Source organism: Anas acuta, chromosome 3 (genome assembly GCF_963932015.1).
Source record: "Anas acuta chromosome 3, bAnaAcu1.1, whole genome shotgun sequence".
NCBI lineage: Eukaryota > Metazoa > Chordata > Aves > Anseriformes > Anatidae > Anas > Anas acuta.
Genome location: NC_088981.1, coordinates 17,513,766 through 17,541,138, shown reverse-complemented (window position 1 = coordinate 17,541,138; position 27,373 = coordinate 17,513,766). Strand labels below are relative to the sequence as shown.

Genomic DNA, 27,373 nt, shown 5'->3' with positions numbered 1-27,373 from the left:
ATAAATCACCACCAGGAAATGGATGAGAGGTGCAGGTGCTTGGGAATTCCTAGTGCCTGTCCCACAGTAAATAATGAAGAACTCAAGATGTCCAATTGAGAGCCATTTCAGATTGCTTTATTTTTTTTTAAGGACAGGGAAATGTTTGTAGAACTTGTATCTGACAGTGAACTGGATTCCTAAAATTCTTAACTCAGGGATTCGGAATTTGGAATTTCTTATTAATTAGGAGGTACTCCTTAGTCTGGCCAACAGCTTGGAGACCTTTTTGTGGTTTCTTCTTTGCTATCAAGGATCTGTCTCATTAGGTTTGCAAGACCGATAAACAGCACAATGTGCAGTCAAAGCTCAGGAGTGACACTGGTGGTTAGCAGATTTCTATTAGTGCCAATTCCACTCTCAAAAGATGCAGCCCACTTGAGGTTTTCTTTCTGTCCTGCTTACCAGGTTATCCTAGCCTCAGTGTCCTTTCTTCACCTTCATGTTTACAGACTACACATTAGAAAGCAGGGACATTACACTGGAAGAGTGAATTGCATATCATCATGAAGAATGATTGGACTTTTTTTGTTCTGCTTTAGTTTTTTCGTCATACAGCAGAATAGGTATAAATTGAAAGGTGACCTCACATCTAAAGGTATAATTTAAGTAAACATGTTTTTCTAGATCTTTCTCCCCTCCCTTCCCCTCTCCCTTGCAACCCTCCTTTCATTCTGTTATTTTCCTTTTGGATGGAGGGAGGAGATGGGAAGGTAGCTCGTTTGGCAGCTCATGACCCTCCAACTTGACTTTAATGAGATGATTTGCCAAGGCAAACTCCTCATCATCCAGCATGCCATCTTTGTCAATGTCAGCCAGTTTCCAGATCTTTCCCAGCACTGTGTTGGGCAGCTTAGACCTTACCATCTCCTTCTTTGCATTGGCACCAGTTATTTTGCCATCAACGGGTGAGAGCGTATAGAAGATCTCATCATACATGGGCTTGTCCCTGGCCACCACCCACTCAGCATCATCAATCCCTTCGCCAGCGCCTTCGCCGTAGCCATGGCCAAAGGGGCCATGTAGCGTGCCCTCGAAGGCTCCTCCCTTCACCATCTGGGTGGGTCGCTGGGACTCCTCCTGGCGTACAAGCACCATGAGCTGCGCGATGTCGTTGGCCAGCATGTCCTCCACGGTCTCCAGCAGCTTGCTCTTCAGAGGCTGGAACTTGCTGAAGTCTTGGGCCTGCAACTGATCCTTGAAGTGGGACAGGGGAGCAAGAGGTGAGTGACACGGTTGTGCACAGGGCAGTAACAGCACAGAGTCGGCTCTGTTCGGCTCAAAAAACCTACTGCAGAGGAGGAGTGGGGAGCACAGCACTCTCCTCCGACAGCCCCGTTCCTCAGCATGCAATAGGGTTTCCCTGGCTGGCCGTGCTCTCACATATTCTTTAAGTCCTGCAGAGAACAATCTCCCCTGCTCACAAAGTGGGGCTGGCATGGCACAGAGAAGGGAAGTGATTTACTCTGATTTACTCCAAGACCTGGATGTTGGCCATATGCGAGTAAGACTTCCTTTCTAGGCCATGTACAAGTGTTCGTGAGGACCAAATTGTTCAAAGCAAGCTGGTTATGCAGCTCTTGCTGCACCTTCTAACTGGTGCTCTGCGCTCTGGTAAAGAAGTGCCACTTTGGCAACAGACTGTTTTGCAGGTAAATCCCTTGCTATCATGCAGTGCATCTTTCAGATGCCATAAAGACAGTAGAACTTCACAGAATAACTCATTTTTTTGTGTTTTTTCATGGCTAAGCAAAAGTGGTTTGAGCAGGGACTTGCAAAAAATTCTCTTCTAAGAGCTGTAAAACAACCTACATCTTTATCCTTCACCCTACCCATTAAATCCAGTCTATTCACTCCTTATGGAGTGGTGTAATTATTTTTTAATATTTAATCACATTTTAACAAGCAGTGAATGGGATTTTCTGTTGGATACACTCCACAGATCTCATTCCAAAGAACTTAGGTGAAATACATTTTTATTAAGAAAGATGAGCAACTGCTGTGTTTCCATAGGAGCTTGTAACAACTTCAACAGCTAGTAACTGCAACGAGGTTTCTGCTTGGACTGAAGCCATAGAGCAATGTAGCCTTGCCCAGCATTGTTCCAGTATACAATATGAGGCCCTGATCCAAGGTCCTCTAAAGTCTTTGACTTTGTATGAACACTGAATCAGGCCTCAGCTTTGCAGCTCAGAAAAACTGCTTCTCTGCCTAAAATAGACAGGGAGCTTTAAGTTTTCACTGCTTCCTTCATCCCCAAGTCTTTCTAGAAACAGAGTGAAGTAGAGGACAAAAAGATACAGCTCCTGAGGAGATGCATGTATATAGGCTTCTGGGAAATGTATCTTTTTATTTAATATAGATTAGCAGTATCCTTAGGTCTAGAAAATCTGAAAATTAAGGCTGGACTTAAAGAAAAAGAGGAAATCATTTGTTGTCAAATGCTGTTTAGGCAAAGACTTGAGAAATGAAGGCAGCTGTAGCTTCGCATGAGCTCTATGTGCAAAAAATGTTTACATGTATGCCTAAACATGGCCAGCACACAGTTCAAGGCTCACCCCAAGATTACAACAGGCCTTTTGCACAGGCAATGATAATAAAGGTCTGTACTGTGGCTTCTGTCATATTTCCTGCAGTTATTCTTTCCTTGTATGTTTGTGCTCTGGACAAGACGCCACCACTTACCTGCATCTTTCTCAGGTTAGGGAAGTCTCCTGGTGAGATCTGATGTTCCCGTTCAATGCGGGCATAAATATCTCCCAAGTTGTTAACAAGCTCTTTCTTTTTATTGTCTTTCCCAAACACGGAGGGCATTTCCTTCTTTAGAGAGCTGATGATGTAGGCATGGACCTGAAGGGCATTACAGGATATGGAATGAAAAAGACAAGTGCTAAAGAACACATCATGGTTTTCCCAACAGACAGCACCTGTGCGTAGGAATCAACCCATCTTGTCCCATCCCGAGGAGCAAGCTTAGCTCCTCGGCTCACTTCTATCTGCTGATTATCACTCTAGTGCTAAGTGCTGCTCAGCTGCGTCCAAACGTACAGACTCTAGAACTCCAGATTTTGTTTAATGTAGGAATGAGCCTTTGACTTACAAGACACTACGCTATTGAGTACTCTGTACAAGGACTGTACAGAGCCAGAACAACCATTTTCATAAAGATCAGTTTATATTATACTTCCTGTTAGCACTGGTGATTCTGGAAGGCAGAATCTATTCTAGTATCCCCAGCAGAAGTGACTGATGGCAGTGAATTTCGTATGCAGTACTGTAACACCTCTTTATTTTGTGGATGTGGGGGTGAGGGAAGCTTTTTCTCTTCCATAGAAAGCTTTCGGGCATCTTTCAGGCTCTCTTTCTCAGTTGATATGGGTCTGCTCCCTGTGCTCTGGAGAGCTTAACTCAGCTCATTTTAAATAATCAGAAATGCAATTTCTGGCAGCGCCCTTGATATATATATATACTTGTGTGTGTGTGTATATATATATATTTCATGTTCATGGCAGGCTTATCTGCCATTCTTGTCACTCTCTGCATCCATCTAGGTTTCTCTCTTTAAGGCAAAAGACCTCCAGACTCTTACTTCCCTTGGTGTGTGATTCTGACACATGGAATTGGTTTTAATTCTGAAGTTGCTAGCACAGTGCAGCTGCTTTCTGCATCCCCTCAAGTGCTACCTTCTTTGATCTGTGAGCAACTCTTCACTCAGGCCTTTTATGACTGCTGCACCGAGCAAAGGAGGTACATTCTTTCTTGAAGTGCATAGGACAAACACACTAGGCCTCTGAGTGAAATAAGAAGGGGAAGAAGAGAAGTAGGATCCACCAGCTATGCAAGCTAGAGCAGCCAAAACCACTTTCCCATGCCCTGCATGCTGTGGATGGCACACAGTGAGTGCCTGGGCTCTCCTGTACCCACCTTGGCCAGCCGTGCCCGCTTGATGAGGTCGTTCAGCTTCCTTAGGGCTGCATTACGGGGAAGGCTCTGGATATCCCTGAACAGGTCCTGCTCCTCTGCTTCAAACAGCTTTCGGTTGTCAGGGATGAGCAACGGATGGGACCAGAAGGAGCCAATGTAGACCCTGATGACCTCAGGAGTGTTGACAATCTTTCCCAGGGACCACATAAGGGCACCGTACACCCTCATCAACTGCTGGGTCTCTATTTGGTCAGCTTTGTTGAGAACAACTCTCATCTTGTCCTCGTGGTTCTTCAGGGCCTTGATGACCTCAGAGAATTCATCTGAGATGTCCAGCTTGTGCGCATCAAAAAGAAGAATGATGCGGTCGACCCGCTCTGCAAACCACTCCAGGACAGCAGCAAAGTCATAACCTACAAGGGGTGGAGGAAGAGCAGAGAGACACACGCACAGGTGTAGAGAAGGCTGGTGATCATACCTGCATCATGCAGTCTGAGGGTAAGCTTGCAAAGAGAAAGCTTTCCCCTGGCAGCTCAAGTAGCTTGATAAAGTGAACAAGAAACCTAATTCTTTGCCACAAAGAGGGTAGAGAGGGAAGTGCTCTTCATTATGAAACATCTAAGACTTGCACATTTAAGGAAGGTTCTCATCTTCTCCAGATTAAGAGATCACCCAGGAAGTCCTGAACTCATGCTACAAATGCTTCGTTCAAACATACATCTTAGCAGTTTGCCTATGTTCAAACAGCTACTGCAGAAGTCTGGCACATAACAAGACAGGGACGTCTCATTTCTGAATTACTGGTCATCAGCAAAGCCTACAAATGCAGCAGAAAGCTAGATAATTAGTATTTGCACCCAGACTGGTTTGAGATTTGTATCTCTACTGTTTAATAACACTCAGGTCTAGTCTAGTTGTGTGAGACTGTCCCATGCAATTCAAAGCCCAGGATGCAAATCACCTGCCATAGCTGAGTAATCATCCTCTCACATCTGCTGCATGTGCACGAAGCAAAATGAATTGTTTGCTTTGCTAAGTACTTGCTACTTAGGCAGCATTGCCATGAACAGCACAGGTGGACTCCAACTAAACACACTAGTTTCAAATTTCATTACTTCAGAACTAAGGATAAAGGCATGATAAATAATGTGTGTATGTTTTAAAAATGACAGCAACAAAATAACCCTTTTTCCTAGCTCTGTGGTGTTTCTTCATCTTTTTTAAAGCCTCATCACGAGATTGGTGCTCCCTCTCTTCTCTGTAAGGCTCTCCTGTGCTGTGCAAGGCTTGGGGTTATCTGTGTTGCCAGAGTGTTGTCCTCATTAAAACACCTGTACTGGTTCTGCTTTGCAACACAGCTTTTTTCCTGGTGGGCAGGAATCATCAGGACAGATCACGTGCTATTTGCATTCAAATCCTTGCACATACTTTTTTCGTCTTAGCTTTCAGGAATTAATGTGTGAGAATTAATTCACTGCCTTCCCCCTCCCTGTTTTTCCCCCTTTACCCTCTCATCTTTCCTAAAGCACAAGTGATGCATCCCGCTTTTTAGGTGAGGGCTGTGGAAGGGAGGACTGCAGAGCTCTGATCTTGATTTTTGCCTTTTCCATCTTGTGACTTTAAGCAAATCAGGGTGAAACCCTGGTTCTGAAGTCAGGAGCAAAGCCCATGTGAACCTTTCTCTTCAGATACATAAATTCATGTTAGCTGTTTGCTACTAAGAACTTCTTTACGTGCTAGGTACTATTACTAGGCTGTGTTTTGTCTCGGTTATAGTTTGCTCATAACAAACAAAGGGGTGAGAGGAGACAAATGTGCTCTGGAATTTAAACAGCTTGCCCTGCTTTCTTCCATGGGATCTACAGAAATCACAGAGCAGGAGGCCCCTGGCCTGTCACTCCATTACCATTCGGTGGTGTCTTTTCCAGCAGCAACAAGTGATACTGGTCCCCAGCTCTTCACTCACCTCACACTTGATGCTGAGAGCTTCAGATAATTCAGCTAATATTACCTTTATGGGAGACCTACTCAACACTCAATAAATTATGTTTTTATGTCCTGTCCAGTCCATGTGTCTGATCTCACACGTTCTCATGAATCAGACCTTATAGTTGAAATAAAGGTGGTTCTGCTTGCTTTCAGATCTCAGCAGTCTTTTAACCTTAGATATTTTGCCTGTAAGGAGCTCATCTCCGTGGGTCTAACTGCATAGCTGTTTTAAAGCTATCCTTATTTCTTTTCTAAATTGCACTAGGCCACGTTGGCAGCAGAACAGCATCAATACCAACACCTTATCTCACTTGGACTTGGTTCAGGCTCTAAGTTCTCCCTCTGAGGAGATCAGTGGATTTGCAACGGGGGGAAAAAACACTAACTTTGCTAAATGTTGGATGCACATCTATACCTAATGGTCGGTTTGGCTTGGGCTGTGCTGGAAATCAGTGGCAGGATAGCTTATGCATATGCAGCCATCCAGCTTGCTCTTTCACCACAGAAACAATTAGTGTGACTTTGTTCAGAGAAGTTGGTGCATTTAATCTGATGAAGTCTCCTTGACAGGGATGCTTTTTGTCAAGCTGGCATGTGTTTGAATTGCACCATGACTGCTTCTCCTAGCCCTTCCTTGAAAGATCAAAGGAGAAACTGAGTCATACTCTCTTGGGCACCTAGTGATGTTACAGTGATGTCCTGTCTCGGGGCAACATGGATGGCTTCTCTCCACCAAGAGTAAAAACTGCTGCTCTTCAGGGTGTTTAGCAGGGGCTGGGATGAGGTGGGGAAGGTGTCTGCACCTGACTCTCAGCACAGCTTTCAGTGATTCAGTAAAGGTAGGGAGCCCTCTGAAAAGAGGGAAGAAAAAGAAGTGGCATTGTAGTTCTGGTATTAGCTGAGGTCTCCCCATTGATCTGCCTGGTTCTTGGGATTTGTCTAAAAGGATCTTTAGGCACTTAGCTCCAGTGATCTGCTGACATCAAAATGTGTCAAGCCAAGATCTGCAGCAGCACTTTAGGCATCCGCTCTCTGAGTCTCTATTTCCTATCCACAGACAAAAATGTTGCTCTACCCAAGAGGAAAAGGAAATTAATATCTGCTGGGATCTTCGTATGTTCCTAGCTGCTACAGTAACATACAATGTGTGTAGAATGTCCTTGTAGACTTCATCAAATGTCTAGATAGATAGGCAGAGCACCTTTCTTTCCCAGCTTATTTGTGAGTTTAGAGATAATCTACTGACAGCTGTCCTGCACATCTCTATTAAGACAGAACAAAGCCCTCAGAAGTAGCAAATGTTGGTGTTTCAGAGCAGTCACAATAGCATGGGCTGGCTTACATCCTGTGCTGGGACAGAAACCTGATCCCCAGACACTCCTTGCATGTGTCCCACTTTTGGCACTTATGGGGATGTGTGAGGCCTTTCCTCTTGGTGCTAAGCAAGAAACTTCTCTCTGTGTGCAACTCTACTTACATGTAGTCTGACAAGAGGGAAGGGCAGGCGGGACGGACCTGTGTTTACAACCATCTACTTGGAGTCAACTCTCAGAGCTCTGTGATGGTATTTTCCCACACAGACAGCTGCCTAGGGAATTCCCACATGGGAAATTTGTAGGGCTGACTTTCTTGTTTTGCTTTTAGCATATAAAAGAACAGATTTGGAGCAGAGAAGCATTTGGATAGCAGGGAGACTGGGTATAAAACTCTAAGGGGAAGCAAGCTCTTAGTGAAGATACTTAAAAATAAAGTTAAACTAATATTTTAATGTTTAGTTCAGAGGACTTTTCTATAGCATGGAGAACTCAGGACGTTTTGCCTGGCTGAAACCAGAGCTGGAACACCTGAAAACGCAAGGCTCGTCCTGTAACTAAATTTAAGCATTATAGCCTCACTTCATATTATTTTGTCCAATTTTTATGTTGCAGATTCATAGGACCTGACTCTACATTCTTCTGGCAGTTTATTTCAGTGTGAGGTTAGATCAAGAACTCATCTTGACCTACTGTCAAATTAGGAGTTTTCTGTCCGGAGTGTCCCTCTTGATTCGCAAAGTTGAGTTAATAACTCTGCGGATGCGTTATGTTTTTTTATGCCCTATCTCGGTGTTGTAGAGCGTTGCTAAGGCCTCTCACAAAGGCAGCCAGATTTGGCAGTGTGTCACTGATGGGCGAAGCTATCCACATACCACAGCAGTTTATTGTGAAGTTAAATGGCATTTGGGAAGCCAACTGCTTGCCAAAGTTGCATAAATGCAGAAGAATTATTACAGGGATGTTCACACAAAATGTGAAGGGGAAAATTTTCTCTTCAGTAATTCCTGGTTGTTTGTGGTTACACTTCTGCTGTTGAAAACCAGACCTATTTAAACGTGCCTTAATATCGCTGATGTGGATTGTTTCACAACCTCCAGAGAAGGCTGTGAAGGAAGAACACATAAGGACATGAACAGAAAATGAATCCCATCTATGCAGTGCTAGAAGAAATGGGCAAGATGAGCGTACCACTTCCTTCCATCAGATATTCTTTCACGGGGGTAGATTTCATTTTGGCAGCATGAGAAGGAATCAACAGATTTAACACAAAGCTGACAAGTCAGATGACTGCCAGTAGATTCATCCTGTAGAGGAAACGATTTTCTTGCAGACACCCTGACACCTAGACGCTGCAAGGCAGACTGTGGCTTTATGAATACTTGTCTGTGCGCTGCTGGAATACCTGGCAGCAAGTATTTAACTAAGATACGGCAGGATTATGCAATTACTTTTCTGTCAAGTCAGACAAAGAATGACACAGTCTTTACGTTGACTCTGTGCAGACAAATGATACCAGACCCAGCATCAAACCTGCCTGCCTGTAACATTTTAAAGCCATTTAAACCAGCAATGAGTGCTCATGTAGTAGCTCAGCATTGCTTTTGCCTGATGGTAAGCACACCACTGAATTGCCTGTCTCGTGGAACTATGGGCACAGACCCTGTGGTGGAGGTCAGGTGGGATGGAAGGAGGGAAGTAAGATGAAGAAATGCTGAAAAACACAAAGCTGCCTTTTTAAACTGTGCCACTGCTTCTAGCAACTTACCTCATTCCTGGTGAGTTTAGTCTCTGGGAACTCCCTTCATACTATCCACCTAAATCTGGCTTGTTCCAGAGACTGATAGCCCACTAGATTACAGCCCTCAAGACAATGTGATGGTCAGAGGGAGGAAATAAAGGGAGGAAAGGAGGAGGAAGTGCTACACGAAGTGAGTAGGACACACAAAGTGAGTGGGAAGCAAGGCAGGGGTGGCTGTTGTGAGGCTCAGGGAGGGATGGTACAGATGTGGGTGACAGAAACCGAAGCAGGGGAAAGCAGAGAACAGGGATTTGGTTTCTGTCAAGGTGAGGAGCTGGTGAAACCAGCAAGGAATGGATTAGAAAGGATGATGAAAAGCGAGGGATGAATGTTGCATATATCTCACTGCAGCTCATCCTAAAGCATCCTTGTGAAAAAGCTGCTTCCTTTCTGGGAGTGGCTGCCTTCCAACGGGATATAGAGATTTATGTAACGTGTGTCTGTGGGTGTGCTGGGAAGTAGAAATTCCACAGGATGAGAATACTTCTATGAGTGATATGTCATAATTTCTAGAGCAGGTTTCTAGAGCTTGCTGATTAATTCTGCCTTTGCTTATACCTGAAGAAATCATCTGTCCTAGAGCTGGTGACTCACAGCAATAGGAGCTGCATCCTCCTGTCAGGGCTCTGCACGTCCTCTCCCTCAGTACCAAGAATTAATGGAAATGTTACATCCATTTCGGAGGCTTAAAGGTTTCCAAAGCAAAAGTAAAGGGACCCAGCTCTCCACAGCAAATCTGCATAATGTTCTCAGCTAGGAAATGCGGGCTGGTGTCAAATTTCTAATGCTAACATTTACAATAATAAGTATCTGGAGTGGCATACCAGGGACTTTGGCTTTCATGTTGTTTAGAGCAATGGTTTCATGGTTGAGAAGAGACTAGGAGACTGATGAGGCTCCTGCTTTATGTCAGTGCAAGCTACGTGAAATCTATCTCACTAGACAAGTTCAATTCAGGTGGACTAAAACTGATGAAAACATTGTCCAGAGCCAAGTCCTCTTACAACTGTAAGCTTCTATGTACACACAACAGAACTCTTCCCCTTTATCCGTTACTCATTTGTATCTTTGTTATTTCATGGAATGTTAGGGATTGGAAGGGACCCTGAGAGATCATCTAGTCCAATCCCCCTGCCAGAGCAGGAACACAATTTGTGACAGATGGACTGAGCATCTCATGGCATCTAGGCCAATCCTCAAAACAGCCCATACCCAGATTTTGACACCTCAGGAGGTATCTGAATCCAGGCTAGGTTTTCCAGAGACACCAATTTTCCAGAGCAGTGCTGATGCACAGACTATAATGAAAAACCTCATGGAATTCTGTCTGTGTCCAAACACAAAGTGAGTTCTCAGGACACTGCAAGAGTACGTGATGTGCAGAAATGATGCAAACTGAGATACTGATGGGCATGACCCTCCTTCCTTAATAAAGGAGATCCTTAGGGAATGTCTGGAGTGCACAAGGGACAGACAATAAAATGTACAAATTTAACAGTTCTAAAAAAATCAAACTTGTTTGGTTTAAAAATAAAAAAGAGGATTTGCCATATATTAACGGGAGTTAAAAGAAACAATAAATAAATAACATAGACCTTTCTATTTGCAGGACTAAATACTTAATCTCATTTCTTTTGCAATATTTTTTTCTTCCAGATCTGGAAATGCAAAACAAAGCAGTATTTCCACCCTAAATCATGAGGACAGCTCCTCTCTCTCCATATCTCCCTCAGACAAAGGAACTCGGTCTCCTCAGAAAAAAACATACAGTCTTGAGTTTTTGTTTGCATCCTGCCTTCAGGTTAGATGAGTTAGTCATGCTCGTGGCTTCAGATATTTCTACAAATAAAAAGGGACAGATGCGTGCAGGTTTTCCTTACATTTTTGTCCTTACAGGAAGCCCAGAACTATGTCACTGTACAACTATGTGACTGCCTTTCAGTGTGGACAGCGTGTGTGTGAGACTATGCTAAAGTCTGGGAAGTTGGCAGCGTGGCTGCTGTGCTGTAGTCATAGAAGTGGACTGCGAGGCCACAACCGATCACACTGCACTTTCACCCTCCTGGGTGGAGTGAAACACAAATAATCACAGGGGACTGTTATAGCAAATGCTTGAAATGCCTCCTTTTTAGATGCTTTCAGGGTATATCATGCTGTTCCCAGAACACGTGACAGAACTCTAAGGTCTTATCTAACAAACTTAATTTCCTTCTACAACAATGTCACCCAGCTGGTTGACCAAAGGAAGCCAGCTGATGTGATCTTTCTGGACTTCAGTGAAGTATTTGATACTGTCTCTCACAGTATCCTTCTGGACAAAATGACCAGACTATAGTTAGATAAAAGCATAATAAGATGGGTGAAACAGTTGGCTGATGGGTCGGGCCCAGAGGGTTCTTGTAAATGGGGTTACATCCGGCTGGGGACTTGTCACTAGTGGGGTTCCCCAGGGCTCCATTTCAGGACCAGCCCTCTTCAATGTTTTCATAAATGATTTGGATGAAGGACTTGAGTTTTTTTTGAGCAAGTTTGTGGATACCAAACTGGGTGGAGTTACTGATTCTGTCAAGGGTGGGGAGGCCTTGCAGAGAGATCTGGACAAATTAGAGAGCTGAGCTGGGCAATCACCAACAATGTGAAGGTTATGAAGAGCAAGTGCTGGATTCTGCACCTGGGAAGGGGCAACCCTGGTTACACGTACAGACCGGGGGATGTGATGCTGGAGAGCAGCCCCACAGAAAAGGATCTGGAGGTTTTGATCGGCAGCAAGCTGAACACGAGCCAGCAGTGTGCCCTGGCAGCCAGGACGGCCAGCTGTACCCTGGGGTGCATCAAGCACGGCACTGCTAGTTGGTAGAGGGACGGGATTGTCCCACTCTGCTCTGTGCTTATGTGGCCTCACCTCAAGTACTGCATGCAGTTCTGGGCACCACAGGATAAGAAAGATATAAAACTGTTGGAGAGCATCCAAAGGAGGGCTACAAATATAGTGAAGGGTCTAGAGAGCAAGACACGTGAGGAGTGGCTGAAGTCACTTGGATCGTTCAGCCTGGAGGAAAGGAGACTGAGGAGACTCATGGTGGTCTACAGCTTCCTCACGGGGGGAGCGGAGGGGCAGGTGCTGAGCTCTGCCCCCTGATGACCAGCAACAGGACCCGAGGGAATGGCTTGAAGCCACAACAGGGGAAGTTCAGGCTGCATATCAGGAAAAGGTTCTTAACCAAGAGGGTGGGCAGGCATTGGGACAGGCTCCCCAGGGAAGTGGTTACGGCACCAAGCCTGACAGTTCAAGAAGTATTTGGACAACGCTCAGACGCATGATCTGATTTTTTTTTTGTGGTCTTTCGGGTACCCAGGAGTCAGACTTGATGATCCGTGTGGGTCCCTTCCAACTTGGAGGTTCTATGGGTCTATCGGACCCTAAGCATTTAATGAAGTGGGAGAACATTCTATGATAACATCAGTGCTCTTGGTGCTTGCTTTCTCTTCCAACTATGGCTGTTCAAAACACAGTCTGAGAGCTCTGCAATTGCCCAAGACTGTTATTCGTTTACATTTTTCCTTTCACTGTCAGGCTGGTGAGTAACTGAATATCCCAGAGTGAAGCTACTGGTAAGCGGGAATTCTTCCTTCCCAAGAGGGAGAATGAGGCTAATATATTTTCCCTTGGCTATGGGAAGCCTGGGCTGCATCGCAGTCAGCAGATGGAACTGGGTGGAGGGCTGGAAAAAGGCTGGAAAAAACATGCCCTAATGAGAAAGACTTGAGCGTGTTGGTGGATGAGAAGCTCAATGTGAGCCAGCAACGTGTGCTTGCAGCCCACAAAGCCAACCATATCCTGGGCTGCATCAAAAAGGAGTGGCCAGCAGGTTGAGGGAGGTGATTCTCCCCCTCTGCTCTGCCCTCATAACACCCAGCCTGGAGTACTGCATTCAGCTCTGGGGCCCCCAGCACAAGAAAGACATTGAAGTATTAGAACAAATCAAGAAGAGGGCCAGAAAAAGATGATTAAGGGACTGGAGCACCTCTCCTGTGAAGACAGCCTGAAGGAGTTGGGGTTCAGCCTGGAGAAGAAAAAGCTCCAGGGAGACCAGGAACTTTTCAGTATCTAAAAAGGGAATATTTGTCAGCGGGTCCTAGTGATAAGACAAAGGGGAATGGCGTTAAACTAAAAAAGGGTAGATTTCAGATTAGACATTAGGAAGAAGTTCTTTAATGTAAGGGTGGTGAGGTTCTGGAACGGGTTGCCCAGAGAAACTGTGGATGGCTTGGATCCCTGGAAGTATTCAAGGCCAGGTTGGATGGACTCTGACCAACCTGGTCTAGTTGCCCTGGACAGGTTTCCCTGTCCATGGCAGGGGGATTGGAATTAGGTTATTTTTAAGGTCGCTTCCAACCCAAATCATTCCTTGATTCTATGAAAGAAAGCTGCTGGGGAATGCCACTGACAGTCCTCATCACTTGACTGTGACCTTGTGCTCACTGCTAATAACGCAGGAAAGGGAGGAGGTGACATACAGCGGGTGAAGATGAAGTGTTCAGCATGTATTCAGGAAGTATGACCCTCAAACAGGGATCAAATACTATTTGGCAATGGCATTGTTTAACTTGGCGGACTTGGACCTGCTTAGCTCAGGGCGTGTGTAGGTCAGGACTGATGGTTAGCAGAGTTTGTGAAGCTCCTTGCCCAGGGATGCACTGCTACTGAAGTGCCTGAGCTGCTGTTACCAGGTGGCTCAGTTAGCACAGCAAACTGCACGAGATGATGAATTATGAGTAAGTCCTAGCTCCTGTCTTGGCTCTGCTGTACTGAATGACCTGAGGTCCTCCCCTTTGTCCTCACTTATTTCAGTACCGTTCCTCCCTTTCTCATCTTCCATCCCAGCAGGATGGTGAGGGCTCATCATGTGACCCCTGAACAGTGCTTTGCAAATGGCTAGCATCTGTACTGTTACCAAAATCGGCCAAGTAACCCAGGCTCTGTTGCTTTGGTACCTACAACTCTCTCTCCTATGAGAATCTCCACAGCCTGCTGTTGCTTTATGCTCTGCTGCAGACAATAAATGAAACAACCAACCAAAAAGGGTCCTGGAGTGAGGGACAGGGCCATCTGATGACATTCTGTATGTGAACGAAGTATGTGATAAAGACTAGAGGAGAAATGGTTGCTCTCTAGGCAAGGTGAGTACAGAAGCAGTGATAGGGAGGATGCTTTGTGCCATGACATCCTGGGAATACTTCTCACCAGGCTTGTAAATGTAAATCTGTGTATCCTAGGATCTAGCTACTGTACCCATGGTACCATGGGTGCCTCTCACAAAGGATTGTACAAGTCACAGGAGCTCTGTATGACAGATCAGCACAGGCAGCTCCTTGGCTACACCTTTTTACCAGAATCTGAGTGCAGCAAAAGCTGTGCCGATGCTGGTGATCTCATTGCATGTGCTGGAGATGTGGATTTCAGATGACAGCTTGCATTCCCCTTCACTGCTTGACAGGCTTAGACCTGCAAGTCTGCTAGCAGGAAACAACACGGGCTGCTCCGTGTGGGGCAGATGGCACATATGATCACGTAGTGCTGTCCTGGAAGAGAGCCAGGGCAGAGTTCTGCTTCTGCCTTACGTGGCTTTCCTTGGAGGAAAGTTTGCCATCCGTTTGCAAAGCCCAGCAGCTGGCTGGATGAAGCTGCCTGCTGCTAGCTCCAACACTGAGCACACCGGTGCTCAGTGCTGCCTGCCCACTGGGGAAGGCACTGCATTTATCTGTCACGGTAATTTTTACTACACCAAACAGGCAGTGAAGTTAAGTCAGCGTAGTTCAAACTGATGAGGAGCTTCAGAACCTGGTCTTGGCCTCTGAGTCATTCCTGGAAAGACAATTTCCTTGCTCCTGGTCCCTGAAGCATGGACGCAACAGGGCACATGATAAGCCCTGATGGATTGCTAAGCTGGCACTGTATAGATTAATTAATGTTCTTAATAGGAAAAGAGACAGACTTCTGACGTTCCCATCGAGAGGAATTTCCTATTTTTAGACATGCTGCTGGTTCACATGGGATGGGCAGGGCAGGAATGCCTGCCATATCTTCTGTATTTGTACTTTCCCTCTCAAATTTATGACAGAAAGCTGCTTTGCTACCCCTTCCCTTCCTTGATTCTCACTGACACTCTGATCTGAGGGTCTTAAAACATACATCCTACTGGCAAATAGTGGGGGGAGCAGAGCTACCCTCCTCCCAACAGTTAAGGAACTGGGAGGTCTCTTGGGAAATCTCTCCCAGGTTTTGCGACATTCCCAAGTGAAATCTGAGCAGGCTGGAAGGTAGAGAAGGGCAGAAGCATTTTGTTGCATCAGCAGTTTTTGGCACTGTCTTGTTTTCTGTCTAGAAAATGCGTTATTGCTCTGTCTGCCTCCAAAACCAATCTGCTGATCAGGGCAGCTGGCTTGCAAGCCTAGTGGCAAATGCACCAGGCTCACCACTTTCTGTTTCTCTGCCATGACAGGCAGAAGGCGAGCACTCCCTTTCAAACACTGGCTTCCTTGAAAAAAGCTTAAGCTAATCCCTGTCAACAGCCCTTCCTAAATTTAAGTACCTCAGCCCTCTTCTGACTTTCTGCTCCCTGGGCTGGATCCCTTGCAGACAGAAATCAGTGGAGCTCTTCCAGCTGCAACAAAGTTATGTTGATCTAAACTGGATAAGGAACTTGTCCTCCAGCTATTGGAAAGCCACCTGATGCGGCCCACGGAACCAGCTTCGGGCTGTCCTGGCTATGTGTGAGGGTGCAGTGAGATCCCACCTACCCTGTACTTTGGGCTGCTCCCAGATGCTCAGGAGGTGTTTGTTGCCTTGGGTCAAAGTGCACCACCTGTAACTTTCCTAACAGCACACAACTGCGTACCAGCTGTGTTCTGGCACTGCTGGTATTTACTGGTGTAGCCACAGGAATGGGACACCAAGGCAGCAGTTTTTTTTTTTTTTTTTATAAAGAAAATGAACAAAAGTGGTTTTTCCTAAGCAAGTTTTCATCACATTAATAGTTCCAGAGAGAACAGTGCATTTTCTGTAGCTGCTTTTTTGACTGAAAAATGTTTATACCATATAAACTTTGATTATTTCTGCTTTGAAACATTTTCTGTTGAAGGGAAGAATGCTTACACACCTCTGATGAAGGTGTGCGCATCTTACTACCTTTTGGCTGTCTGGAAGGAATTAAATCTCCTAGCAGTGCTAAGACCCGTGTTGGAAAAGCTTAATGTGAGTCTTAACTAACTCTTTTATAGCTTTATTGATGCTTCTTTAGTTGAGCACCCTACGGTGGAAGATCCCAGTAAAATGAACAATTGCTGGCTCTGTACAAGGTAGTTCCTTGATGAAAGAGAAAAGGAAGTTTTCAAGAGCAATTTCAATGCACAAGTGAGTTATAAAACTGAATCAACAGAAATCTTATGGGACAGAACACTGAGATATGGGAAAGGCTTCAGTACTTTTGAGTAGCGCCTGTGCTGCTGAAACTTAATTGTGCATTGCTAATAGGCAGTGTGAGTGAGAACTGATCTCCTCAAACTCAAACGTGTGTGTCGTCATCATGTCTTCACTACTTTCGGCTTCCTCCCACTAAAATGCTGTACAGTTATCAGGTTTATCTCAGGAACCTGTGAGAAATGTGAACTATGCCACCATCATCCTACAGAGTAAGGAAATGACTGCAAACAGTAGGTTCAAAGTATGGAGATATTGCCCACTTCAGAGGGTCACCCTGAGCCATTTAGAAACTTGGAGCTATTCATTAGTATTAGTATACGAATATCATTTAGTATCCCCACTATTTCCAGATTTGCAACTGCAACAAGGAATGTGAGTGCCAGCTTAGCCCTTATCCAGTCCAGCACTACATTCAGGAAGCGTGGGCACTGTAAGAAACCTGCGAGGCCGATTGGAAAGAAATCAGGTTGATTGCCATGCAAGCCTTGCCTAGGGCTCATCAATAGGTCGCTGAAAGCAATTGCTTCTGCAAAGTAGACAGGTATTATTTGACACTTTCTGATGGAAATCTGTTCTACTAGGGAATACCAAAGAGATATAAGTATTGCTGACACTGTCAGCAACCTTACCTGATAGCATTTAAATTCTCTGTGGCAGATAGCAAATTAAGTTCGAAGGAACATCAGTAGTCATGGCATCTCTCTGAGAGGCCCCAACTGTTGTTTCTGCCTAGAATTTGTACAGCTTCAGAGGAAACCCACATAGTCCATTCAATTTTAACTACCGTGATTTGGAAAAGAACTGAACTTGGGACTTACCTCTGCTAATTCTCTGTTTTTCTCCAGAAAGGATTCCTGGTGTATCAATGACACTGATGCTCTCTAACACAGGGTTAGGTAGCTGGGCACATACAAACCTGTGCAAAAATAATTAGGTTTAAAATAAAACCAAAAAAGTACTCATGATGCATTGAACATTACAGGCAACATGGGACAATCCAGGCTCTGATCTCACAAGTCTTCAGTTAGAATTAGTCTTGATTTAAATAAATGAAAGAGCTGCCAGAACTGAGCACTTTCTCTGATTATTTTGGCTTTTCTGGAACATGAGTCTCTGTCATGACCTATGACGTGAGTCATTTTTTCTATGTCCCCAAAATTGTGAGAAAAGCAATTCAGAAATCCGTATTTGTTTTTTTCTGTTCGTATTTTAGCAAGAAGTGGTATTTCATTTTCTTCATTCTGCTGCAGGGACATGAACTCAAATGAATTGAAATAGCTCATTTAAATAAATTAAAGTCGTAGTTTTTTTTTAATCTACTTTTAAATCTGGTCTTAGAATGTGTGCTATTCTTGCACCATGGAAGCCCTAAAATCTGAGCAACATGAGATCTCAAGAATCTTAGTCTATCTTCCTGCTTCAAAGCAGGGTCAATCAGATGTTTGTCTGAAGTGTTTGTCAAACCCATGATGCAGATTCAACAGCCTTTGCTGGGACTCTACTCCATTTCTTAATTATCCTTACAGCAAAATCTTTTTCTTAATGTCTTAATCTAGATCTCCCATGCTGCAATGCATTTTAGTCTCAAATACAGTAGACAAGGTTTATTTTTCCCCTCTTGCAGCAACATATACCTATTGTTATTGCATTTCCCCTCAGCCTTTCCTCTAAAGAAAACCAGACTCTTCCATCTCTTTCAGTTCCCTGTAGCTGCCTTTCTAGTTCATTTTCCAAGTCACAGAAGGCCTTTGCAGCTTTCCTTCAGATTCTTCTCAAGTTGTTCCACATGTCTTCTGGCACAATGTGGTATTCCAGCTGTGGCCTGGCCAGTAGTGACCAGATTGGATGAATTGCTCCTTCTCTCTTACATAAGACATTTCTGTTTGTATGTCTCAGGAAGGTATTTACTTCTCTCACAGAAGTATGACACTGTTGACTCACACTAGGTTTGTAATTCACTCACTCGTTTCCCCTCCACAGCTCCATTTCTGCGCAATTCCTCTTCACCTAGTTGTTCACCATCTTATGCCTACACAAATCCCTAGCTGAGAAGAGCACTTTGTGCTTATTCTTAGAGGGCTGCAGCTCATCTCTTTCAGTCATCGCTAACAGCAAAAACATATCTGCTCGCATGGCTCCTGGTAGCATTTTGTGGACAGCCTTTTTGTGACAGCATACCGAGCAGCTATAAATATATGTGTGTCTATGTATGTACGTATATTAATAGGCTGGTGTAACACTGAGGCATAAAAAATGGTGCTGTGGGAGGAAGCAGAACCACAGAAGGACCAGAGTTGACATAATGGCCACTAGATGAGTCAAGGCAGACAGAGCCTCTGCTGGTTTCTGATGAAATCCCTGCAGCAGTGAACTCCTCCACAACCTCACCTCAATTTTTTCCACTTGTAGGACTCTAAGATCATTCTGACGAGAATGAATCCTCATGGGTCAGAGAATTGCCTTCATTCCTAAGCTATCAGATATTTCAATGCAAATATTTCAGCCTCTTTCCACCATCCACAGATTGACAGGTAGCAACAGGCAGCATCTTTGAAGGTGTAACACCTTGAGTAGAAAAGGGGGCTGGCTTAGTTCTCCTGTCAGGTGCCAGGCTTAGACGCAGAGAACAAAGGCTCCAGAGGTCACAGGTGAGGGGATCTTCCACAGGTTTTTCTAGGGAAAGTACTCCACAGGAAATTGCAGATAGAAGGTCAGAGGCTAGCTTAAGAAGTGCATTCTGGCTCTGTTGGCAATGTTCTTAAGGATACTGTCTTCCAGCTGTCCCCACAGAACTGCAGGTACCTCAGGGAGCATGACCCAATTCTGTCCTGGACCGCACTAAGGGATGCGTGTGGTGCCAAACTGGCCTTTCATTACCCCTACAGGCAGAGTACGGGGGTGAAGGAGGAATTGTTATCCATGATGTCTCCTGTTGCTGACAACAAAAAAGCAGAAACAACTCTACCTTAGCTCCCTAAAACAGACTACCAGGGTTGGGAATAATCTTGCAACCATCAATCAGGCCAACATGATACCAAAGCAATGGCTGATATTCCCGATTTTGTGCCAGGCCCTTGGTGCCAAACAAGTCTTCCTGATAATGAGGTGCAGCCTGTGATCTCTGATGGGACCCCTCCAAAGCTGGGATACTGCCAGCAGAGCTGGAGTGAGGAAAACAAGCCCTTCTCTCAATGCCTAGGAAGCACCTGGGGCAAGAAGAGGGGGGGAAAGGAGACAGGGTCAGAGCATGGTACTGCAGAGCTGTCTCTTTTCATCTCAAGAGATCTTGTCAGCCCCATCTCTGCACAGAAATCATTAGACCATTCTTTTTCTGTCTGCAGAAAAGGGGTTAATTAGCTGTCATGGCTACTCTCTGCATTGCTAGCAGGACTGCACTTCAGCTGCTGCTGAATCCCTGCTGCTGAGTCCCTGCTGCGCCCCTCTGCCCTGCCGTCCTCACGTGGAAAAGGAGGAGCAGGAGGAAAGAGCGATAGCACAGCATGATGCAGTGAACTAGGCTAACAGATACATAGCAACACCAGAAATCCCTTGCTGTATTAGGAGCAAACTGCATTCAGGATGTGCCCATCAGTCCAGGTGCTTGCTTTTTGCACTCCATGCCTGACCTCTTTACTCCTGAGGTAGCGTCTCTCCTGCAGTGAACTGTTGGCCAGGTACACATGTTCCAGGCCTTGCAAGATGTTGAAAACTGCTGAAAATCTGTCTAGTGAAGGACCATGTTGTAGTATTTGAGCCTGTGTTGTGATCAGATACTGCTTCTATGGTCAGTGAGGCTCTCTGCATGGCAGTAACTCCAGCTAGGTCCCTCTTCTCTCATCAAGCTTCTCCCCAGGTCTCTCTGCAGGCCCATGCCCTTGCCTGCCTCTCTGCAGCCTACGCTGGCATTCCTGTGGTTAGAGTTGGTAGGGGACGAGGCACTCTCTGGACAGACACTCCCAAAGCCTGGAAGTCGGAAAAGGAGTCCAAGCCCAGCTTTCTTGGTCATTTGACTGAACAGTTGGCCATGTGTTAACAGGGAAGGCGCCAATGACAGGTGTAGTCAGTTTGTTCCCATTTCCCTGCTGTAGCACAGGCTGTGCTCCCCTAGGACATGGGTGTGTACTGCTGGCTTCCTGCAAGGCCTAGATCCAAAATTGGATGGTTGGGCGAGGTCTAGGGAAGGGAAAGGTTAGATTCCTGATGTTGTGGAGCTACTGGTCAAAGCCCCTGGACAGTTTCCTGTAGGAAAGAAGCACCTTCAGAGCTGTTACCACAATATATGTAGGTTATATGTATATGACCTCAGAATGCAGAGAGATTCAAGTAATTATGAAAGAAATGCAAGAAAGCAAAGATGTGCGTGTTGTACCAGTTCCACTCTACCGACTTCACTGGCTGGGTCTGGCTGGACTGTTTAGCTGCAAGGAACTGAACTGACTGCAAAACAGAAGCAGCTAGGAATATAAGAACAAGGGACAGTGAAATGTAATGGAGGGTATTTACCTCTAGACTCCTACAGCATGAACGTGACAGGCTGGGGTTTATTCTTTGTTTTGTTTGTTCAGCTAAAATGAAGTTTTGGCCCACTTTTTTAATCTGCCCTTCAGTGAGTGACTGATGCATGCCTGGTAGGACTGGGATGGCTTTGTAATTGCCACGTGGATGGGGAAAAAGAAGAGGCAGAAGAAGAGTGTAATGCCTTACCCGTTTAAATTGCTAGCTATGCTGCTCGTTAAGTTTTAGCCATATACTCCAGAGCAAGTTTTTGATTACTGACCTGTTCAAAAAGGCATTGCCAAAGGCATTGAGTTTCCTGAATGGTTTTTTGGGATCCACCACCAGTGCATTTCCAGGAACAATTCCTTCCACATCTCCTTGCATAACCGCTATAAAGGAGTCAGTTGTAGGCTCTGGTCCAATCCTCATTCCTGGGAAATCCTGCTCCAGCAGGTACCTGTAGGTGAAAAAAAACAGGGTGTGAGCATGACATCTGCCTAAGTCCTAATTGAGTTGTCCTGAAGATCCCAGTGAGATTACGTAGCTAAAGAGTATAGATCCTTTCAAGAATATTTTTAGCACTGTCACTGAATTTTTTGATAGGTGTCACAGTAGCTTTTCTACTTGGGATCTCCACTTTTAAAGCTTTTGCATTTCAGGAGGATTAAAACAAATGAGAAGATTACAGCTGCTGGCAAGGGATTCTCATCATGTTTAATCATTTTGTGTAGTTTAATCTTCAAGACATTTAGAACAAACTTAGCTTAGTGAGGTAAAAACAGCAGTTCACTGCTATCAGAGAGTTAATCCTGAAACCTTACTGGCCTTTGGTGCTGATATTACTTCACTGCTGCTCATTTCAGCAGAAAACTCATCCAACTGATGTGCTTAGCTCCCAGTCCAAATCAGTCACTCAAAGGCCAGCTTCTCCTCTACTTGGCTGTTGAAGCCTCCACTCCTTCCTGCACACTCCTGTAGCACAGCTACAGGTTTGCTATACAGAAAAAGGAAGTCTGGAGAAAATGTTCAGCCTGCTGCTGATCACCTGGCCTGCTGACAAGCTCTGGATTGTTACCTGAGGAATGTGTGACTACCAGGCTGTGAGAGTTAGTGTTGCATTGTGTTGCTTGTTGACATCAGATAGCCTCTTCTCTCTGATAGCCTCTTCCTCTTCTGTTACTTTAACCTCATTTTTATGATGAGCCAGAAAGGTAAACACAAAACTGAAAGTGATGATAAAAGTGGTTCTGGGGGAGGGGAAAAAGGAGAGGAAGGGAAGGAGTGGTGATCCTTGACAACTGAGATCAGCATATGCAACAGTCAGCACTGGTTCACTCACCTGAGTCTTATCAAAGTTCCTACGTGAGGAACAGGACCTCTGCTCTGGCTTTGTACTTTGCTTTTGGTCTAATCCTAAGAGTGATATACAGGTGAGCATTCACCTTACCTATAACAATGAATCTTTTGAGTTCTCTCCTTGCAAATATTAGAAATAAAAGAAGCAGGTAGTAATAACAACCATCAAGTGCAACAAATAAGGTGCATTTGAGAAACACCTTACTCCATGTGACAGGTCTCAGCCTTGCTGAGACAGTAACCCACTTATTTTAGAGGGGTTTGAGATGCACGTGCAATGACACAGCTTTTGAGCAACAGGAAAAAAAAAAGCCTGGGGTTTTTGTTTGTCACTTACAGACAAGGCTTCTGAGAAAACCCAAGCAAAAGCGCTGTATATAACACTCCTTATCCAGCCAGGCTGACTGGAAGAATTTTATCGCAGCTCCACTGAGCTCATGTTTCAAAGCATTTATTTCTTGTATACAACAAAACAAATCTCAGCAAACATCTCAAACTATGAGAAAATGTTAATTGCCTAAATGTGCAGCAAGCAACATGAAATCAGAGATAAAGATTGGCACTGTCTGGTATCACAGCCTCTGTTTGAAGTCAAGCTTCTCTGGGGGTTTGGGTACATTGTGCAGGAGGGCGTCTGCGGCACTCAGCCTCATTGTACAGCAGTCAAACACAAGGGAATTATTGACACTCGTCTGGGGAGGGGGAGGCAAGCTGCTGCTAGGCAGTGACAGAGGCTGCCTCTGCTAACAGGAAAGCTGAAGAACACGTGATTGTTACATTTGTGGGGTTCCTGGGAGAGGACAGCAAACAATGACTGTGGGAGACACCAAGTGAGAACAAGCAGCAGCTCCAGAGCAGTTTCCCCAAGGCAGAGCAGTGTGCTTCACTCTGCGCTGGGTACGCCGTCAGAGATCTGGGGAGCAACCTCTGACCAGGTTAGGAAGGTTGTGGAAAGCACCAGGCAGGAGGCAAGCATCTATTTACAGCCTATCTGCTTTTTGGAGAAGCATCTGGAGCCTGTATCTGATTAAGAGAATTGCTCTGCTTGCCCCCCTCTCAGAGCTGTCCCCGATCCCGCTGAGAAGGTCAAGGGGGAAGGGCGGAGAAGCTGCACAAGGGCTGACCTGGCATGGGGCATCCTTCCCACCAGGTTTGGAGTAATGTAGAGCAGTCGGGCTCTCCAGGCAGGAATGCCTCACAGGATGTGGGGGAGGGAGCCATTTGCTAGTGATGAGTCACGGAGGAGCCCTGCAGGATGCTGTGGCAGCAGAGGTGATGCATGCCAGAGAGGATGAGGAAAGGGAAGAAGGGGAGAGGGGGAGGAAGTGGCGAGAGCTGCCCGGTGGAGACCGAGATGAAAGGTTCAGGGCCACGCAGGGAGGTGACAGAGCCGCCCAGTGCACATGGTGACAAGCAGGCCGGAGAGGCCAGGACATGTAAGCCATTAGCTGTACGGGAAAGGAGTGGCTACACCACAGCAGCAAACCACGCTGACAGTCAGTAGAGCTGGGGCTGGCTTGTTTATTTTATTAACAGGATGGCTGGACAGAAGCCAGGTTTATTTTTAGAGAAGATCACAGAATCTAAGTGAATTAGGGGAGTAATGTTCTGTCCTGCATTCCCATCCTCTTACAGGAAAGCTTAAGAGCAGAAACATTAGATGCAGGCTTCAGTGGCATCCTGCTGTCCCAAGGAAGTTAGCTGCGAGATGTTCCCAGGCAGAGGTGTGGCCCCGCTCCCAACACCCAGGCCTTCCAGAGCCCAGCCCTGCAGAAAGGACTTGGCTAAAAGGATGCTGACAGAAATGGGAGCAAGGAAAGGGGATATTGCAGTACGCAGGAGTGGAGAACTGTCAGTGTCACTCACACTGCATCTCTCACACAGCAAAACAAGGCTCAGCTCCCCAGGTCTCTACAAGGAGAGAGCACAGCATTGTTTAGCCGGTGTGCTGGTCTCACTTCGCTGCCTCTGACCCATGCAGCTCACCTCCCTCCACCCCCTCAGCCTCCAGGAATGTTTCTCAGTGCCCTTGACTGCTTTGCTTCTGCCACTTCCTCCTGACAGGAGGGCTGCCTCACCACAAGAAACTGCACCTAGGTGCTGTATGAAGAGAGGTTCTGGCTATTTATTGCCTCAGAAGCTTGTGTTTCTTCCCTGCTTTGCCTCAGACTCCACAGGAACAAAGGAATGAAACAAACCCATGTCTAGGATAGGTGAACAAAGCAATGTTTTTGTTTTAAAATGGTGCCCTGGGATTCAAGTGTAAATTGAGATTGAGTTTGCTCCACGAGTGTTTAGCAGCACTAATCAAAATCTGTAAGTTGCATTGCAGTATGCACAGGATGCAATAAAGGAAGGGACACGTAGGGAAAAACGTTAAACGCCTCTCATCTGGACAACATTTTATGGAAGAGATGCTGAGAGATTGTTTCTTGTCTCACTCTGGTACCAAGCCATACTGGCTGTTCCCCCTTTTACCTCCTCCTCCCTGCTCCTAGTCTTTAACTCCTACTCACCATCCCATGGTAACTCTGGATGCTAATCTGCTGTTTATCCCAGCTGCCTAATGACCAGCACCTGCAGGCTCATGCTGGAAGCCTATCACAAGCAGCACAGCTTTCTGGCACCTCCTGCCTTTGTTTGGCTGGGAACAGGCTGGAGTGGTGGGCCCTCACACTCCTCCTGCTGTCACAGGCCCACGGGTTCTTCAACAGCTCAACTTTCACCTTCTTAAGCACAATTTTAAATAGAAAAAGCCTCCACCTTCCTGCAAATGGCTTGCTCATGGCCATTTTGCACTTCTGCAGAGCACCAGCTCCTAGTCACTTCTGCCTGACCATAATCCCTGGGTAAACGCATCCCTACCTGTGCACAGAGGGGCTGGGAGATGAGGGCAGAGGCTGGCTGAAGGAAGGTTCCCAACAACTTGCTGAGCAGAGAGCTGAGGGCTTTCTGCCTTCCCACAGAAGTGAGGGCTCAGCTTCTCCTTTTGCCTGGAACATGATTTAAGCAGCCAGACTTCTGAAGAAAGCTTCAAAACGAGCCCAGGCTTACAGAGAAATGAACAGAAGGGGGCAAAGGCAGGAAGACTGCTAACAACGGCATGCAGGTGAGACTGCAGGGAAAAGCTGATGCTGGCAATCCAGACAAGGATTTGGAAGGATGCTCTAGTTACATAGCCAGCAACCTCAGGAATGGATATGCAGCAGCCTCCTCACATTCAGGGAAATCTCTGCTCAGGAACATCATTAACTGGAAAGGCAGAAAGAGCCTTTCAAATAGGTTTGGTATCAAGTCACAGAACAAAGATTTAGGGTGGAACCAGACAGCTATGCTATACGAGACATTTTTTTCATTTTCAGAAGAGCAACTCCCTTTCCAACCACATGTCAAATGCTTCTGAGGGTCATTCACATTCCTTCATCATATACCTGAGCTGCTAACACGAGAAAGGCCTTGTCGTTGCTAAATTTCATTTGTCATCTGCGTGTCTGACAACATAGCAGAAATGCATGCTTTTCTTGGCTCCTGAGTGGTGCAATAAGTAACAGGAATATTACACAAAAACACCCTGCTGTTTCTCAAGGTCACTTCTGGAGGGGCACTGTCAATTTGATTCACTTCTCTCTAGAGCTCCTTCCTTCAGTGAGAAGTGCCGGTAGAACAATGGGACTGGCTGCTTGTGGCCTCCGTCCAGATTTACACTGGGGTAATTCCGGAGATTTCAACACAGCCACACCAGAGTTACGCTGGAATTTAACGCTAAGCCCATGAATCACGTAGGAAATGCAGACAGCACAGCTTCAGCTATGATCCCCAGAGAAAGGCTGCTGCAAGCTGAGCTAGAACTGTCTGAACAGAGATCCCAGCAACAAAGTCCAGCTGGAAAAGTTTAACCCTTTTACAGCTTCATATCAAATCTGCTGCTGGCAACTGCTTCGCTCTGCAGCTCAGAGTGAACTTGCTGCTCCCGCTATCACAGCACATCAGGACACAGGTCCTTCCTATACAGGCACATGCCCGAGCACACGTGCTTCTCCAGCTAGGATCCCCGTGCTGCCTCTGGGCACAGTACAGAAAGAGAAAGAAAGGAGAGACACAGGCCAGTACAAACCCAAGCAGACACTTCAAGTTTTCCTAGGTGGTTGCCACAGTGCTTGGTCAGCGGGGAAATTGGAAGAAAAAGGTCCACAGCGGGATAGCCTGACCTGAGCAATCACAGGGATTCCCCTCTTTGGGGCTTTCCACAGCTTTGCACTCTGAATGGACAAGAGGGCCTGAAGTGACTCATTTCCCCGCAGTAATGTCCTGCCCTGGGCTACTTCTTGCCACACTGACGTTTCACCAGGTGCCTCACCCACCCCGTCCTCACGAAGCAGAGCCGCTGAGGCTCCTGCAGGGGCAGCCTCCCCACCCAAAAACCATCCAGACGTTACCTGATGAAGGTGGTCTTCCCCGTGGAGTACTGCCCCACCAGCAGCACCATGGGCTTGTTGTCGAAGTCGGCATCCTCCAGGGCGGGCGAGTGGAACTCGTGGAACTTGTAGTGCTCCTCCAGGGGCAGCAGCTTGGTCTTGTAGAGCTTCTTCAGCCCCTCGCTCACCGTCTGGAACACCTCGGGGTCCTTCCTGCGCCGGTCATCGGTGCCCAGCCAGCTGAACATCTTGGGGCCGCCCGAAGCCAGCTCCGCAGCGACAGCCGGGGCCGGGGCCGGGCAACGCAGGGCAGGGGGCGGTGCGAACGGGCTGCGGGCAGGCGTTACCCTCGCATAACTCCCTCAGCGAGGCTCCAAGCGGCCGTTAGCGGCGGTTAACGGCTCGGCGGGGCCGCCGTTGGGCGCCGCTTCAGCCCTGCGCCAACGGCTGCCGGCGCGGGCATGCCGCGGGGACGGCGCCCTGTGAGGGGAGCGGCGCGAGGCGGGCGGCGGTTAAGGGGGGCGCCCGCCAGGAAATGGGCCGGCGCCGGAAGTCG

General features: G+C 46.3%; 1 protein-coding gene across 1 annotated transcript; it reads right to left on the bottom strand.

The window, feature by feature from the left end:
• Positions 1–90: 90 nt before the first annotated feature.
• EHD3 (EH domain containing 3) lies at positions 91–27,353 on the bottom strand. The gene is made up of 6 exons (XM_068675920.1): positions 26,839–27,353; positions 21,327–21,503; positions 17,368–17,465; positions 3,964–4,376; positions 2,725–2,889; positions 91–1,236 (listed from the first exon to the last, which is right to left on the bottom strand). Exons 1-6 carry the CDS (start codon positions 27,063–27,065, stop codon positions 709–711), a joined length of 1,608 nt encoding a protein of 535 aa, XP_068532021.1. The 5' UTR covers positions 27,066–27,353; the 3' UTR covers positions 91–708.
• Positions 27,354–27,373: the final 20 nt, after the last annotated feature.

Excerpts from the sequence above, each read along its gene's own strand:
- EHD3 (XM_068675920.1), bottom strand. The coding sequence starts at position 27,065 with ATGTTCAGCTGGCTGGGCACCGATGACCGGCGCAGGAAGGACCCCGAG. Across the intron at positions 4,377-17,367 it reads AAAACAGAGAATTAGCAGAG|GTTATGACTTTGCTGCTGTC; the intron begins GTAAGTCCCAAG and ends CACCCCTTGTAG. Across the intron at positions 2,890-3,963 it reads AGCGGGCACGGCTGGCCAAG|GTCCATGCCTACATCATCAG; the intron begins GTGGGTACAGGA and ends AATGCCCTTCAG.